The sequence below is a fragment of the Hesperophylax consimilis genome, unplaced genomic scaffold, assembly GCF_061612785.1.
Source record: "Hesperophylax consimilis isolate HC1 unplaced genomic scaffold, BYU_Hcon_1.0 scaffold_55, whole genome shotgun sequence".
Taxonomy (NCBI): Eukaryota; Metazoa; Arthropoda; class Insecta; order Trichoptera; family Limnephilidae; genus Hesperophylax; species Hesperophylax consimilis.
Window position 1 is genome coordinate 323,838 of NW_028301285.1, and position 19,357 is coordinate 343,194.

The 19,357-nt window shown below is 39.3% G+C and overlaps 1 protein-coding gene across 1 annotated transcript in view; it reads left to right on the forward strand.

Moving 5' to 3' along the window:
• LOC149408825 (uncharacterized) overlaps window positions 1–19,062 on the forward strand; it is a 286,048-nt gene extending 266,986 nt beyond the window's left edge. Inside the window, exons 34-35 of the mRNA XM_089650404.1 lie at window positions 17,350–17,495; window positions 17,576–19,062. Coding sequence (XP_089506530.1) covers window positions 17,350–17,495; window positions 17,576–19,062 — 1,633 coding nt within the window. The remainder of the gene's footprint in view (window positions 1–17,349; window positions 17,496–17,575) is intronic.
• Window positions 19,063–19,357: the final 295 nt, after the last annotated feature.

The window sequence follows — 19,357 nt, forward strand, 5'->3', positions numbered from 1 at the left end:
AACGATCTGGATTTAAATTAGGATTACCAGAATTATTCCTAATATTTCCTCTGGGTGAAGCATTATTAAAAGATGAACGATTTGCGTTTTTATTGTTACTGTTCGCTTCAGCAGAGGAAAATCTGGAATCTGAGCGACTGTCAGCCAACTCAATCATTTTCCCCAACTTCTTTAGAGAATTCACATCCGTAATTACAGAAAGAGATAGTTTCTGAATATACCTAGGAAGCATGTTACATTGTAAAATTTCAAGAATTTCATCGTCAGGCAACTTAGAGGTCAAGCGATTATTTAAGAGTAAAACACGAGTAATGAAGCACCCAAGGTTTTCCTTTTGTTGCTGAAACGTGGCTCTGATCTGCGCTAGGAGACGTCTTTCATGGTCCAACAACTCAAATTCATCTTTCAACGCGACAACAATGTCTGCCCAGGAAGAGAACGAGTCGCGATTTACTCTAAACCAATCCAAGGCACTACCTGAAAAGAGTTCCACAGCAGAAGAGAAAAGAGAAATATTACTTACATTTCGAGAGATAGCTAACTCGTTGACCCTTTCTATAAAATGACGGACATCGCCGGAACCGTCAAAAGTTAAATTCCATTTATGTACGGGAACCGGGCCTGACGAAACCGTAGAATTAAGAACCGGGGAGTCCTCGTTTGGTTTCGACATGATGACTTTCAATTTCGATTGGCTTCTAGTCACAATTGGAGAATCCGTCATACCTACACAACTATGTGGGTAGAAAATATAGTTAGGTTACAATAAAACATACAACAAATTGTCACACAAATTGCTATGTAAAAATAAAAATAAAAATATGTGCGACAACCTAGTGCCGACACAGATGAGTAAAGAGACGAAACGTCTGTGAGTTGGGCCGAGATAACAAGACTGCATAAAGTTGAAATTTAAAATATACCCGTGGACACGATTCAATTGAAAAAGTCACCGACCACCCAGAATCTACAAGAGACCCTCCAAAAAGAGATTGACATACTGGAACGTAAAATATAGCATCACTTATATCTGTAAAAAAAAATTTAACCAAAAAACAGGAAATAATATTACAATGAGGATGAACTTGCATATTCTCGTTAACTAGATTCTACCAAAGTCGGGCGCCAATTGTAACATTTAATCTTACCTTCATTGAATACTTCTCACAAAGGAACTCAAGATATATGTGGGTAGATTAAAAGCATGCACCAGTAATAAAACTCTTATATCAAATATAAGATTTATTTTATAAAATGCGGTTTCTAAACACATAGAACTAGAAAATGATAAAAGAAACAAGAGACTCAATATAAAGTTTATAACTCAAGGCGTGTCGATACATAGATGGCTCGATAGTTAAAAATGCAAGTCATGTCAGTTGAGGAATTTTTACAAAGAATAAATGATGCTATGAAATAAATGGGCGCCAGCTCGGAATTAGATCAATCCGAACAAATTTATAAATTATAAGTGTAATCCCTACAAAACTAAAATATGTCAATCTCAATTTAAAAAGGCCTCTTACGTAAATTCAGGGTCCGCCAAGGTCGGTAAGCCTTTCACAGATCCTTGTCACACGAGTTTCGAACCACAACTGTCAGAACTAACAATTCAATGTAGCGCAGCGCCTTCAGAGTAGTTCGCAAAACAAGATGGTAACTTGAGAATGCTGACTGTCGGTAAGGTAGGTACTTAAACGGGCGAGACTGCTAAAAAGACAGACACGTCCCTAAAACGAAAATAAATTATCTTATTAGTATTTATCTTATTAGTAAAAACATATATCTTGACAGAAAAATGTATTTATGATAGCCTAGCGTGGCTACATTATCGATATTTTGACGATTAATAACTTAGATTGTCGTTTGAATCTGACAATTCATGATTCTCCATACAACGATTGAGATCGCTAGTAAGGAAGGCCCTTAATATGTGTTATTTCACATTTCATTAATATAGTCTATTCGCAGCGTGATACAGAGAGGTAGATACTCTCAGTATCGCCCTGGTGAATGTCCACATTCATAGTAGAAACATTGCTTGAAATGGCTTTAAGCCGTGTTTTTGTGATAAGATCTATTTAGCCATTTTCTTCCCTACCTTCCTCTTCCCCTCTACCTGCAGCCTAACAACATTCTACCTTAATTGGGGATGCCATAGTCACACTGGATCAGTTTGGACTCTTTTGCGGTGTTCAATAGAACCCCGTTAATTCGATTTCGAAAATTTGTTATTTTGTAATGCGAATTTTATTTTTGTCCGTGCACGAAATTATGTTTGTGTAATTCGAAAACATTCGATTTTTGATAAAATAAATCATAAAATTTCGTTAATCTGAATCTAAAAGACAGCCGTGATGGTAAAACGCCTAAAAATTTATTTTTATGTGGTTATACATTGTCCCACTTAGTATTATTACAATTAAATCTGAATCCATTTACACTGGAATGTCGTATTTTTAATGTGATTTATTTCGAATATCCGGGTTTGAAGGGTCGAGAAAATTCGTTTTACGTGGAAATATGTCGTAGTTTTGCGAATTTATACCAAATATCTGAAATTAAAATGCCGGCCGCGATGGAAATCAGCTGCAAAATTTCGATTTACGCGTAAATGGATAGTATTTTTACTAAATTTACTTCTAATATCTGAGTTTAAAGAACCGTCGCGACGGAAATCAGCCGCAAAATTTGGATTTATCCCGAAATATACATATATTTATAAATTTTTTTACGAATGTACAGCAAATATCTGAATTTCGGCATTTATTTAGAATACCCATAAAGTCTGACCAAGCATATCAATGGAAGGCCTGTTCGGAAGATTGCTTCCGTTGAAGGAGACTAGATTATCATTTGGATCCCTTTTAGACGTAATCAGACAGGATTGGGTCTTTGAAACATTAAATTCGACGAGATTATTTTTACCCCAGGAGGAAATACTCTCGAGATAACCGTCCATTCTCTGCTTCAAAGCCCTCCGAGCCGTTGGAGTTTGTGTGCCCTTTGGGGGCTTGTCAAACAAAAATCTATCATGAACTGTACTGTCATCCGCGTAACAATGAATCGGTGCACATGTCAAAAGGTCATTGATGTGCAACAAAAACAAAGTCGGAGACAGAACCGATCCCTGTGGGACGCCAGCATTTATGGAGTGCGAGGAAGAGGTGAAACCGTCAGCAACCGCCTGAATCGACCTATCCCTTAAAAAGTCAGCAATCCACCTACACAGGGATGCGGGAAGTCCGTAAGAATGCAATTTGTTGACAAGTCCTCGGTGCCAGACCCGGTCAAAGGCCTTGGATATGTCTAGTGCGACCGTTTGGGTCTCACCGTGACGTTCCAGGCACCGCCCCCAAACATGCGTCACATATGCGAGAAGATCACCGCACGAGCGGTTCCGCCGGAATCCGTATTGACGGTCGTTGATAATTTTGTTCTTCTCGAGGTATGTGAGCAGTTTGTCGTTGATCACACGTTCCATCACTTTGGACAGAACTGATGTGATCGCTATGGGGCGGTAGTTGGCCGGGTTGGAGCGGTCCCCTTTCTTGGGAATAGGGTGAATGACCGATTTTTTCCAACCAGAGGGCACAGTGCCACACTTCAGGGACATTTTGAAGAGCTTTGTCAAAACTGGAACTATTTCCGCAGCACACCTCTGCAATACCAGGGCAGGTATTCCATCAGGTCCACTAGCTTTGTTAACATCGAGCCCCTGTATGACGTGGAGTACATCCCGATGCCGGATCCTCAGCTTTTTCATATAGAAGCCGCAGTGAGGAACCGACGGCGGAACAGCACCTCCGTCATCGAGGTTCGAGTTTTCGCAAACATTTTCCCTAATAAGTTAGCCTTTTCGGTGGCGGTGTTTGCTAGTGAGCCGTCAGGTCTGGTAAGAGGTGACAAACTGGGTTTGCAAAAATTCCGACCTATTGAGCCCGCAAGTGACCAGAATGCTCTGCTGCCATGCGGGCAGGCAGCCAGCTTTTTGCTGATCTGCAGGTCGTGTTCGAATTTTGACCTATTAATGATTCTCTTGCATTCCTTTGCCGATTTGTTGTATGCTGATCTGCTTTCGGGCGTTCGAGATGTGTTGTAGGCTCGGTAAGCCGCGTTTTTTCGTCGAACTGCTTCGGAGCATTGTCGACTGAACCACGGCTTTGAGCCCACACCAGTTTCTATAGTAGTCGATTGTATGAAGCCATCCATCGCTGATTTGATGACTTCACCAATCTCCTGGGCACATCTTGAAGGGTCCGAGGTCCGAAAACAAACAGCTGACCACGGAAAAGCGTTGAAATGGGCCCGCATACCGAACCAATCTGCTGACCTATAGTGCCACACTTTTCTCCTCAGCCTCTCATTGGTTGGTCTGAGGTTAACGGGGATTGATGTCGTCACTAGGCAGTGGTCGGATGATCCCAGAGGCGCTGTGACGTCAATCTTATAACCGCGTGGCACAGTAGTTAAGAATTGGTCTAACAGATTGGAGCGGTGAGTCTGGACGTCAGGAACCCTTCTAGGCTCCTGAACCAATTGCTCTAATCCGTAGCAAATGGCAAAGGATTCCGCCTGTCGGCCAGCCGAGTCCGTTGGGCCTGAGAACTTCAACCATGGTTCGTTATGAACATTGAAGTCCCCCAGAACAATAAACTCGGCCGAAGTGTAGCGGGGCAAGAGATCATCAATAGTATCGCTCAAATGTTTGAAGAGTTCGGAAGTGTCTGATTCGCTATGGTTCGGTGAGCGGTATAAACATGCGTAGAATCTTGCCGTACTGGCAAGATTGACGCGCACCCACATTACGTCGAATCTGGAGTTTTCCAGACTCAATAGTCGCACACAGTTGACGTCAGCTCGACTATAAAGGCAGACTCCTCCTTTGAGTCGGAACTTGCTTGCGAGGGTAAAGCCCGGGCAGTCCAGATAGGAGGAGTCTGGCGGCTCGGCTATCTGAGTTTCGGATAGGAAAAGAAGGTTGGGACAAAAGATGGTGATGAACAGAGTTTAAATTTGTGTGCAGGCCGCGAATGTTGGCAAAATTTACAACAGTTTTGGCCCGCACCGGGGACGCCTGCTACTCGCCGCTGTATTGATGTTAAATTTATTTTGTATATTCATGATTTTAGGTTTTTTTTTTTTTTTTTGTAAGGGTAAGACTTATTTACATTCATCATTAAATCATTTTTGTAAGGGTAAGACTTACTTACATTCATCAAAAGGCGGAGGCTGCCTTTTGGCTGTCAAAACTAAGTTTAAGGCCGAACACATGCCTGATCTGGAAGCTGACATCGAAGACTTGTGGATAAAAATTACAATCGATTTGTTTGTTACTTTTATATGTGTAATATATTTTCCACCGGCATCAACTCTGGAAACATATCAACTATTCTTCGATAAGTTTCACGGAAACGTGGATCTTCTCGGAGGAAGGAATATTATTGTTTTGGGAGATTTCAACATCCATTCAGCGCGTAGCGGCAAGGATGTTGAAAATGACCTCAATTTTTTATGTGAAGTGTTTGGGCTCACCCAGAATAATGGTATTCCCAATTCTGAGTTGAGGATGTTGGATCTCGTTTTGTGTAACATTGAATTAAATGTCATACATAGCGATTCTCCCCTCGTATATGAGGACAAATATCACCCCGCATTAGAGTTCCGGTATTCTTGTAAAAAGCCTCCGAAGACTACCAAATTACCTAAAACTACAGACGGCACTTTGCGAGGATGGATTTTTGGTAGGGGTGATTTTGTCAAACTTTATCAGATGATGAGCCAATTGGATTGGCATGAACTTTCTAAATTCGATACCGTTAATGAGGCGCTACACCATTTTTATTCATGTATATATAATGTATTTGACGCTTGTTTCCCTATAGTCCAGTCAGTGGGGAGTTTTACCTTGCAAAAGGTTAGGTAGTAGCGATTTTGATATATGTTGTTAAGATTGGGGCTCTAAGGAAAAAAAAAAGTTTTCGACCTTGGGAGGGTCGAGCTCGACCCGCCATCTTGGATTGAAGGTGCCAAAATTTGTTTTTTTTCAAAATAATTGTGAAGTGGTCGTTTTTACAACCAAATTGACAAAGGCAAACTTAAAGACAACTAAATCACCAACATTTTTTGTAGAAAGTTTTTTTGTTGTAAGTCTAATAGATAACGAGTTACAGTGGCGGAAATGTGAATATTTTTCTAAAAAATGATGAAATTCCCAACTTAGTAATTTTTTCGGGTTTTCATTGCATAATTATAATCATTTTGCTTACTCATTTCTACACCACCATAAGGTAGAGAACATGGCGCATTTTTTTATTGTGGTATCCCCAGTAGGTCTACTCCACAGATATACCAGCGATGGTAGATTTCGAAATTATGTTACATTACTATGAATTGTTACTATAAATTATGTTACTTAATAACAGTCTTCGTCATCAATGTCATCATCTAACTCATTGCCTGTGATACTGAGATTCTGGGCTTCCATCGACAAAATCTCTTCTTCTTCGTCCTCGACATCGATGTGAACCTCTGGCGAATTTCGGCATGTTTGACCATTATAGCACCCACATACAATAGAACACTTCAATCCAGCTTTCCTGCAGCTACATGCAACGCCGCATCCTTTTTTACAATTGCATGAAATAAATAAGTCTCTGGTGCTGGTTTCTTTGTCATTCTTACTGGAACAAGCCCGTTGGTGTCACGTTTCCAGCCCCAGTTTTCTGGATTTTTTTGGATTCCACACCATTTTTTGACTTGATGGTACGTTCTAAATGCATGGTACCATGCAGCGTCGTTCGTTGGTGGCAAAGAGGCAAGATTGAATTTGCTTTTTGTTGTCGACTTTGCTAAACGTTTGTAACGGACTTCTTCCAAGGTTTCCTTATCCATGTCACCCCCGTACAAAGCAACAAGAAAGCGCGTTCCTGCAACTGCTATGTCTTCTGGTGTTGCATCATGTTGTTTGAAGATTCCTATCATGGCATTGAGTCTTGTGTCGTTTTGCACAAGCGAAAATAATTTTGTTTTTCCTTGGTTGAAGAAGGACGATGTTGTATCGCAGCCGCTAAAGGCACGAAGAAACAGAATATTCTCAGCCGCCTCTTTGTATTTCACACTATTCGCGGAATACAGTCTTTCAAAAGTTTTGCCTCTCCCGAGTTTGCGAAGATATATACTACTTTTGGGTGGTGCTAATGCTGTCAGCAGAACTAGGAGATCAACGTCAATGAAAAAAGCGTCATATGATGAACACAAGGAAATCGCAGTATTGACAATCAACCCATCAGCATCTTCTTCAGCCTGCTTAACTGTAAAATCATCCTGTATAAATTGCTTTGTAAGCATCGAAATCAGACGCACTTTGTTATTTTCATTGGCTAAAAATCGTTCTTGTGACACTTAAACTGGCATTGTTTCATCGAAAAGAACATCTGCAGTCTTGTGCTTCTTCGATCGGCGAAGTCTTTCTGCGGTTTTCGTATTTTTTTCACCATCATCAAGCGGATATCCATCGAAAACAATGACTGCATGTGATCCATAGTGATTTCTTACATAGTGAACGTACTTCTCGCAAATTGACCCAAAATAATCATTCCAATTCCATAACTTTATGTAAAAGATATCCTCCATCCACAACATTAATTTAGCTACCTTCAAGTTGCACGCCTTCTGGAAGTTGTTCGAAAACACCATAAAATGATGATTTCGTACCTTTGCGTATTCCTTCTTCAGTGAAAAGCGACAAAGGAAATGGGGCGAGTTCGAATTTAAGGAAATCCTTCAATTCTTCGTCGGATTTCTTCACAATACACATTCTCTGGAACAACATTAGCGGTTTGATGGAAATAGTTGTTTCGCCGACCTTTGCTGCTGTTGACTGCTACTAATGGAATAACTTTGTCCTTACGTTTAAATTTTATAGATCCAAAATTTTCAGACGTGGTAACCATGTTCGACATCCTCTCGGTACCTATTTCTCTGGATAAATGACAATTAATCTTTTCATCCCCGACAATTGCAGTACTGATAGAAAGAAGTGAATTGATTTCGGGGAAGGGACAATGCTTAGAAAACCAATCCAACAGCTTTTTATCAACAAAATTTATCAAGAAAACTGGAGTTTTACAATTTTTTGTCAACATTTTCTTCTTTCAACCACTGTAACTCGTTACCTATTAGTCTCACAAAAAAAAACTTTCTACAAAAAATGTAGGTAATTTAGTTGTCTTTAAGTTTGCCTTCAACAATTTGGTTGTAAAATCAACCACTTCATAATTATTTTGAAAAAAACAAATTTTGGCACCTTCAATCCAAGATGGCGGGTCGAGCTCGACCCCCCCAAGGTCGAAAACTTTTTTTTTTCTTTAGAGTCCCAATCTTAACAACATATGTGAAAATCGCTACTACCTAACCTTTTGCAAGGTGGAGCCCTTTTTTATCCCCCACTGACTGGACTACTAGGAAACCTCCCAACAGAGGTGGACGTAGATATCCGAAGTGGTTCACTAGAGATACCATCAGGAGCATTGAGAAAAAACATGCTCACCATAAAAAATGGAAAGCTACTGGTGACCAAAATGAGTATGAAATGTTCAGTAACCTCAGAGCAGTTGTTAGAAGAAATGTTCATATAGCATTCCGAACGTATGTCGACTCAATAGAGAGTGATATCAAGCATGATCCCAAGGCATTTTGGGGAGTCCGATTCGAGCCGCGGTCAACAGTGGTTGTGTGTACTTTACTATTGCTGAGTGCCGTTCGCCCGTTCCTGCGCTGCGTACAGATAAGAGATTATTGTTACATTTTATTTAATATTGTTTATCGTTTACCTATTTGTTTGCATTCCTGCTTACGGCTAATCCGTTTTTGTTTGTACAGTCAATGAAATAGACTGCGTATTATTTTTTCAGTTTAATTTTTAAAAGTTAAGTTTTTTTTTTATATAATGGAGGAAGACGAAGATAGACCTCCCGACCCAGGGTCGATATTGGATTTTTCTGATTCGGAATCTAATACGAGCCAGGTTTCTGTTACGCTCCCATCTCGTAAACGACGACCATCGCAAAGCCTTCACATTCCATCGAAAGTTAAATCTATACCGCCGGTTCAACAAACCTCGACCCCTAACGACCTTAACACCAATAGTAACATCCAGCCAAGTACTTTAACTAGCGATAATGCAAAAAGTACTGAATTACTTTATCCTGCTTCAGCTTCCGGTCCATTTACCGTTAATGTTCAGAGAACTGAACAGGGAAAACTTATTCATCCTTTAGATTTTGGAAAATTCGTATTTGACTCAAAAAATAATAACCTTGGTATTGTTAACGGTTCAATTAAACCGGAAGGGCGATATAAATTATCTATCGAGTTTAACACTGCCGCTTCCGCAAATGGATTTGTAAAAAAAATTGACTCGCTCTCAAATCATAAATATAAATCGTTCATCCCTACATTTAACCTTTCGAGAATGGGTCTTGTGCGAGGAATTCCCGCAGAGATCCCAGAGGCTGAAATTGTTGATGCTTTGAATAATTCTCACGGAACCCCAAAAGTATTAAAAGTTCGTCGACTGAACTACAAGGATTCTACTGACGGAAACACGATCTTGAAACCTTCCCAGTCTGTTGTTGTTACATTTGAGGGACAATCCCTACCGTCTCGTGTGTTAATTTACTATACCTCGCTTCCCGTCGAAGTTTATAAATTTCCAACAATTCAATGTTTCAACTGCTGCCGGTTCGGACATTCGAAATCTGTATGCCGCTCCCCCCCACGTTGTTACTATTGCGGAGAAGCTCACCAATTTGATCAATGTCCGAAATCTTCCAATGATCCCATTTGCATTAACTGTTCGGGTGCACATACCGCGGTCAGTCTAGCCTGTCCGGAATTAACAAGACAGAAGAACATAAAACATAAAATGGCTACCGACAACATTTCGTACTTCGAGGCCTCAAAGTTAATCTCTCCTGCGAAAAAATCATTCGCAGAGATGACATCGTCCTCAGCTCCTTTCCAAACAACCACCTTTTTAAATTCAACGTCATCTTCTCACAGAGAAACCATTCTCAAGCCAGTCAAACCCAACCCAAAATATACACCTTACCTTGATAAAAAACAATTGAATAATATTTTGGCCAGCCCGAATGGGAATGCCAAATCCCAGACGCCCAATGGGTGTGCCATTAATGGTAATTCTTCCCCTCCTGCTCTCCCCGAAATAATGAATAATAATTCTTTTATACACACTTTAATTACCCTTTTAATTTCTATCCTTACAAACAACAATACTGTACCGTCCAACGCTGCCGATTACATTAAATCTTTATTATCCTGCCTCCCCAATGGCTTCGAAACTGAACAAAATCCTTCAGTGGAACAGTAGAAGCCTCTTCGCTAACAAATCTGACCTAATTCAATTACTCGACGAACACGACGTTTCAGTAGCCGCCATTTCTGAAACGTGGTTAAAACCCTCCTTTCACTTAAGAATTCCAGGTTATTATTGTCTCAGACACGACAGACCGGATGGTAAAGGCGGCTCGGCTCTGATAATCCAAAATTCTATCCCTTTTAAAGAAATTAATATTCATACTCCCTCCGACGATATCCAGATAATAGCAGCTGTCTTATCTGATATCACAATATTGTCAATATATATTCCTCTCTCTACGACTTTTATTGAAATTGAATGGACACCAATCTTAAGCCAGATTTGTTCCCCTTATGTGATCCTTGGAGATTTTAATGCACATTCCCCTTCTTGGGGTAGCGAAATAACAAATCGTTCTGGCCGCAATCTTTTAAATTTTATTGATACCCATAACCTATGTTTTTTAAATGACGGATCTCCAACCAGATTCACCCCCCCTCATCAACGGAAAAGTGCTGTTGATATATCTCTTTGTTCGTATTCGTTAGCATCTAAATGCTCTTGGGACATCCTAAACGATCCCCTCTCTAGTGATCATTTCCCAATTATAATCCGCTTTCACCATCAATTTAACACTTATTCCCCCCCAGTTAAAAATAATCTCAAATTTAGAACGAAAGATGCGAATTGGAGCACTTTCTCTTCTGAACTAGATAACCTTATTAATTTAACAAAATCGTCCCCGGGAGACATCAGAATGCAATGTGAGACGTTTCCTTCTATGGTTATAAATGCAGCAGAAAAATCCATCCCGAAACGCAAGGCGAACATTAAAATAAAACACTCTACTCCGTGGTGGGACGAGGAATGCACTCGCTCCGTCAACTCTCGAAAAATAGCAATTTCCTCTTTTCGTAAGTGTATGTCACTAGAAAATTTTTTATCAGTTAAAAAAGCCCAGGCAGAAACCAAACGAATTTTGAAAAATAAGAAGCGCGCTGGATGGCGGAAGTTCTGTGAGAACCTGTCTCCGGAAACTCCCCAGTCTTCAGTTTGGTCTAGCTTAAAAAAATTTGGATCATCGTATTCTCCACCAAGAATCAAACATATATCAGAAGAAATTCTTATAGGATTTGCGGATAAAATAGCCCCCCCCCATCAGTTGCCGGATGTGAAGAAATGCCTTCTATTAAGCCGTATCCATCTCACTCTAACTGGCTAGATGCTCCTTTCTCCATTGATGAGATGAAACGAGTGATAAGAGCCCTTTCTGACTCTGCTCCGGGTCCCGATGGAATATATTATAGTTTCATTAAATCATTTTCTGATATGGCGGTTGAATATTTCTTATCTCTTATTAATAATATGTTTGAAACAGGACTAATTCCGGATGTTTGGAAAACTCAAAAAATCATTCCCATTTTAAAACCTGGAAAAAATCCATCTGAAATTTCGTCTTATCGGCCTATTGCTCTTTCATCGTGTTTGATGAAAGTAGCGGAGCGTTTGATAAAAAACAGACTAGAGTGGTTTAGTCAAGATATTATCTCACCAAATCAGTATGGTTTTCGGAAAAAGAAATCTACAATGGATAATTTAAGTTTGTTCACAACTGATATCCGAGTTTCTCAATCCCTAAATTCTTATACATTGGCCACATTCCTTGACCTTTCATCAGCTTACGATGATGTTTTACTGAATGTTTTGAAAGAAAAGCTAATTAAAAAACAAATCCCCCCGAAACTAGTCCAATTTATTATTATTTTGCTCACAGATAGGTCCATTATTATTGAGTCTTCCTCTAAATGCTTAAGGCGCAAACTATGGAGAGGTTTACCCCAGGGTTCTGTTATCAGTCCTCTGTTGTTTAATATTTATATAAGCGACCTAGATTCAGTTATTCCTTTTTCTATCAAGCGACTTTACTTTGCGGATGATATCCTTATATATTTGTTACATAAAAATATTATTCTTGCAGCTAAGGAAATGAATTTGGCTTTACAATATATTAAAAGCTGGTTGTCAATAAATGGGATGAATCTGGCGGCATCTAAAACAAGGGTCGTAGCTTTCACGCGCAAAAGAAAAATTCCCCACTTCTCAATCTCTTTTGATAATGTGCCTCTACAAACCGCTACTCAAATCAAATTCCTTGGTCTTCTTTTGAACCATAAACTTTCCTGGCTTCCACACATTCAGATAATTTCTACAAAGTGTGAAAAGGGACTTAATATGATGCGAGCAGTTTCCAGAGTATGGTGGGGATCTCATCCTACCACTCTTAAATTAATGTATAATTCCCTAGTTCGGAGCCACTTGGATTACGGCACATTCCTTTTTGACCCCCTCCCTAAATATTTAGATAAGAAAATGGAAAGAATTCAATCAAAAGCCCTCAGAATGATTATTGGAGCTATGAAGTCTTCTCCAATTAATGCGCTTCAGGTGGAATGTGGGGAGCCTCCATTATATTTCAGAAGGCAATTCCTTGCCAATAAATATATTTTCAAGGCTTTATCGTTATCACATCATCCTATTAAACAAAGTCTTAATCTGCTAAGTGTTAATTTGAAGTCTAACAAAAGATTGAGTGAAAAAAAATGTTTTCCTCTCCTAATTAAAAGTTTTCATCTCTATAATTCTCTGTCATCTTCCCTCCAATATCTTCAAGAAGCTCCCAATCTTCCTATATATAATATTCCATTTAAGGCAATCACTTTTATGCCGAAGACAATAACATCAGACTTTCGGAAGAATATTTTATCTTCCCCAAATAAATTTCATAATGTGGATGACTGTTTTAAAAGCATTGTGGCTTCAAAATTCCCTGGATTTTCCATCCTTTACACTGATGGTTCCAAATTTGAAAATAAAAGATGTGGAGCATCGATATATAGCCCAGAATTCAACATCAATCTCACTTATAAATTACCGAAAGAAGTTTCCATATTTACAGCTGAATGCTTTGCAATTGAACAAGCGCTAAATCAAATCCAGGTTCTCAACATTCATATCGAGCCTTACTATGTACTGATTCGCTAAGTGCTCTAACTAAAATTATGTCAAATATTCTATGTTATCCGGAAGACAATATTATATGTAAAATAAAAAATCTTCTCAATTCTCTAAGTGAATCTGGGTTTGAGACGATATTGGCCTGGGTCCCTGCCCATTTGGGTATAGAGGGTAATGAGATGGCCGATTCTCTCGTCAAATCTGGTTCAGATTCCGGAACTATCCCACTAAATTTTAGAATCCCTATCTCCGATGTCTTCCCGATTCTTAAATCCAACATGACTCGTGCCTGGGAAGAAAATTGGGCAGGCTCCAAAATAAGAACTGGATCTTTCTATGCTGGAATTCAAAACCATATCCCTGCTAAGCCATGGTTTCACGGTAAAAAACTGTCAAAGCGATTCATTTCATGTATTTCGAGAATGAGAATTGGTCACTGTTCAATTGCATCCCACTTGGCTAGAATTAGAGTTTTGGATGATCCGGTCTGCCAGTGCGGTGTGGAAGAGGAAACCCTCGACCACGTTTTCTTTAACTGTAAAAATCATTCATCTTTCAAGAACATATACCGCCGTCTTATTAAAATCACACACCAGTCCCCCCTTAACATTTCATACCTTTTATCTCTTAACAATTCTCGTGTTCATACAGCTTTCTGTAAGTTTATTAACCTGAATGAATTCAACATTTAATTTGTTTTAGCGATCTAAATGAGTCCAATGATTAATTTGTTTTATTATTCTCCCAAGAGATTAACCGAATTTTTTTATCCACTTTAACTGTTACCGGCACAAAGCACTCTTTTCAGGGTGAGATGCCTAAGACCAAAAAAAAAAAAAACAGGCATTTTGGGACTACGTAAAATCACTGCGCAAGGATGGTGGTATAACAGACATCATGATGCATGGTGATCGGGAAGTTAGAGGAGCGGATGTAGCCAATGCATTTGCAACTCATTTCCAATCAGTGTACAATAATGAGCCTCCATTACTAAATCCCATTTCTGCTTCCAAGATGAATGTGAAGGGAGCCCAAAACATTGATATAAGTCATATAGACGAATCAGATGTTAAATCTTCAATTAATAACATGAAACATACACATTCACTTGGGCCAGACTTTCTTCCAGTATTTTTTTTAAAAGGATGTGTTGAATTTTTAAAAATGCCACTAAATTTTATATTCAACCTATCTTTAGATACTGGTATATTTCCTGATTCCTGGAAAGTCTCAAAAATTTGTCCCATTTTCAAAAGTGGATCAAAGACATCTGTCGAAAATTTCAGGCCAGTGGCAATACTTTCCGCCCCGGCTAAGTTATTCGAATCGATAATTCATAAACATTTGCTGTTTCAAGTAGAGCCTTTCTTAATATCGGAACAGCATGGGTTTAGAAAAGGTCGATCAACAGATACTAACCTACTGGTACTCACAGATTATATTTCCAAATCTTTAGATAAGGGCTACCAAGTAGATTGTTCATATAATGATTTCTCGAAGGCATTTGATACCGTAAACCATGACATATTATTAAATAAATTGTCAACTATAGGTTTTTCTTTACGGTTTCTCATATTCTTTGCAAGCTATTTTACTGGAAGAAAGCAATTTGTATCTCATGGAATATTCTTGTCAAAATTATTCCTTGTGCTGTCAGGCGTTCCACAGGGCTCTAATTTAGGACCGCTCCTCTTTCTGATTTTTATTAACGATATTACAGAAAATATTCTGCATTCCAGGTCACTTCTTTTTGCTGATGACCTAAAACTATTCTTGGAAATTAAAACTTTAGAAGACTGCATTCGACTCCAATCGGACATTAATAGAATTGTTGACTGGAGTAAACGGAATCGGATCGAATTCAATGTTTCTAAATGTTTCATTCTTTCTTTCACACGGGCACGTCATACTTGGTTTTACCGGTATACCATGAATGCCCGAAGTTTAAAACGTGTCTCCACTATGAAAGATCTTGGCATCATGTTTGATAGTAGGCTGACATTTCATACTCATATCGAAATGACGTGTAGTGCTTCACTGAAAATGCTGGGCTTCGTCCTACGCACTGCGATGAATTTTAGAGACACCCGGGTTCTCCAAGTGCTATACATTGCGTTGGTTAGGAGTAGGCTTGAGAGTGGGTCGGTGGTTTGGAGCCCACATCAGGTGAAGTATTCCCTTATGTTGGAGAGAGTGCAGAAGAAATTTCTGAGATTCCTCTACCTGAGGGAGTATGGCTACTACCCGTGGCTCTATCCTACTGACATTCTCTTGGGCATGCTCGGTATGAACCATCTACGGGTCAGAAGAGATGTGCATATTGTATCACACTTCTTCAAACTGATTCGTGGATGGTTTGAAAATCCGACTATCATGGAGAGTATTAGTCTCTATGTTCCTGATGGTTATCTCCGTCACCGACAGCATAGACTGTTTTATCTCCCGGCCTGCAGGACCAACTTGCCAATGGTCATGCCGGTGGGGAGAGCAGTCTTGCTGTTGAACAGAATTAATTCGGATATCGACATATTTAGCATCGGTGAAGCTGCCTTTAAAAGGCAAGCTCTATTGATGCTGGTATAGTTTATACACCGCTAACTATTATGTAATACCATTTTACAAATGTACTTAAAAACGAAATAAAATGTAATTTTGTAATGTTTTTAAAGGAATAAACAAATTGAATTGAATTGAATTGAACTTACTTACATTCATCATTAACTCATTATCCATGCATACTTCGTTCATCCTAGACATCCTGACTGTCCTAAAACAGGTTAATCTCCTAGTTGGACAGCCAAAGATCACTGTAATATGTAATGTTTTTTTTTTTAAATTAATAAAAAAAATATACCTATATATATATATTTTATCAAAGTGCAAAAGGTGAAGGCACATCCCTGATTCTTGTGCACACGGCTTTGTGTTTCGCGTCCATCGCGTGATAGTATATGTTTCTAAAACTGATCCATATTATACGATGTGAATCGGCTTACAACAAATTAAAATAATGCTTACCTATGGAATGTAATACGACAATTGGGTTTATTCTTTTGTTCACTTCTATTTTTACAAGTTTTCATAGCGCAAGCCACCATTTTGCCGTGTTATTTCGTAAAATGAACCGATGATGCCTCGACCATAGTTCGCACAAGAATGATGACGTCACATTCTCAAGATTCACGGGAAGCCATACGGGAGCCCAGCCGGCTCCAATGGAACCGGTATGGGGAGTGGGGAATAATACGCTTTTAATCACTCAGGGCAGGTCTACTAATATTCATATGTCTATGGGGCACCCGAAGAACTAGATTTTTAGGACGGGTTGTTTCGGAGAATTTGAACAATTTTTCAAATTTCAGAGTTAATTTTCAGGTTCTGTGAAAGATTTCTACAAGTTCTGTTATTATTTCAGTTCTGTCAAGTAACTAGCCTATGATGATATAATAACAGAACTTGAATAGGACTTTCACAGATCCCGGAAATGAACGTTGAAATTTGATGAATTGTTCAAATTCTCCGAAACAACCGTCCTTAGTGTTTTTTTTTTTTTCTTAAAATTTCGAATTACTTGGGAATTCGTTTATTCAAAATTAGATTTTTGATATCCCGTGGATTTCTAATTAACGAGGTTATACTGTACATATTTTTAAAAATGAAACAGGGAAATCCATTGGAGGAATCTTTTGTCATCCAAATAATGCACTGAGACTCGAAGACCTATTGAATTCTCCATTTCCAATGATATTATCAAAGAGGAACACCATACCGCCACTGAATTTGCACCTGATATAATATTTTATGAAAACTTCAACAGTCCTCTTTGAAAATTATAGATGGCAGCACTTTGGTTTGCAACTAGCACGTGGTGCGAGTGTGTACGACCAACATTAGTGAATTAATACCGTGTTGTGTATGAATCCTCCATCCTCATCTTCTTTGTGTGTTTGCAGGAAGGACCTGTCTCGCCTGTGCCTTTCCTACATGAAGGACGTCACCAAGAATGTGACCCGGGAGCTGAAGTTTGTCCGCCTGGACTACAGCCAGTATGTGTACCCGGATCCGCAAGTTAAAGACATCTACCACGGTATCGAGAAGGGTAAGAATTACCTACTTACTTGGTAAAGATTATCTCACCCTTGCTCTTCTTGTATTGAATTCTTATCTTTTTCTCCCCAGGATATGAGCACCATCTGGAGCTAGAGAATGATGAAATAATTCAGAAAGCTGTGAGGGCAAGTCTAGCGGAGAAGGCCCAAGGAGAAAAGCCTGAGGAAGAAACCAAAAAGGTCAAGAAAAAGCCTACCAAGAAGCAGACTCCTTCGGGCTCTGGGAACAAGACAAGAGCTGAGAGAGTAAAAATAACACCCAAGGTCAAACAGCCCAAAAAAGAAAAGAAATCAAAAGAAAACAAGATCCCAAAAAAACCAAAGGTCCCTAAAGATCTTAAGACATGTAGCAAAGGCAAAGGAAAACATAAAAAGGTAAAAAAGGCGGAATTAATAGAATGCAAAATTGTCCAAGATGACTTTCACGTCATGGCCCTAGAGACTGATTTACCAACCAACGTCACAAGGCCTTCATGCAGTCAAACGCAAACAACGAGTGCTCCTTTTAAGCCTGTCAATGTTATCCAGCAGCTAAACATTCCCAGCACCTACTTGTCTACCGTCTACATCAGTCGGTTGATGCCTGAAACGAAAGAATGTGTAGTGCCTGCTTCTCCTGTGAATGTTGTCAGACCTCACTTGAACACCCCGTCACCCGCCCCTGGACCTTCAAACCCTCCAGCTAGAGCCAAACCGGCAAGCAGCCACTTGTCTCTCTATCAACAGCCAATGGAGAAGTTTGAAGCTTGGAGAAATCAAAAGTTTGAACTGGAGCTAGGCATTAAACCTGCGACACCAGCCTGTAAGCGAGCACCACAAATGCAGAAAGCACCCGTATTGAAGGCGCAAACGCACGAAACCTTTCCGATGCTGCCTGTTATAATTGAAACTGGAAAGGATTTGAAAGATTCAATTATAAAAAAGCAAGTAATAAAGAAATTGGTGAAAACACCCGGTCAGTCGGAGGTTGCTTCCATAGACCCAGCTGCTACCAATGCTCTGTTGCAAAAACTGAACAGGATCTCAGATATGCAAATTCAAAAATCCCAAACGCAACATTCTGATGAAACCGATGAAGTACTCACCGATACGGATGTGTCGGATGTCAATCAAAAACCAGCACTTGTTTCTGATTGCACTTCACCTCCCGATATCCCAATTGAAGATGACAAGGCTGTGGATGTTGTCCCACTCGATGACCAAACTAAACTCAAAATGATATGTTGTGTCCAAATTGTTAGGCAAGATTTGCCAACATTACAGATCCAAGAGTCAAAAGTAGGCCAGCAGATTAACAAAAGTCATACCTCCAATAGTCTCCAAGGGAAGAGGGAAGAGGTTGCCAACACATCTAAAAGAAAACAATCCAACATGAAGAGAGACTTAGATAACTTAAACTTCAACACAGATGAATCTCTACCAAATAAGAAGATTAAAAATGTCGCTACAAGCTCTAAAAAAATATTTCTTACTACTTTTGAATCGTTTGTTAGCGATCACCCACCTGCTACAGACACTGAATTCAATGCTGATGATGACGATTCGGTTTCCAATTAGCTTTGAAATGGAAATTGTTAGGCAAGATTTGCCAACATTACAGATCCAAGAGTCAAAAGTAGGCCAGCAGATTAACAAAAGTCATACCTCCAATAGTCTCCAAGGGAAGAGGGAAGAGGTTGCCAACACATCTAAAAGAAAACAATCCAACATGAAGAGAGACTTAGATAACTTAAACTTCAACACAGATGAATCTCTACCAAATAAGAAGATTAAAAATGTTGCTATAAAATCTAAAACAATATTTCTTACTACATACTTTTGAATCGTTTGTTAGCGATCATCCACCTGCTAC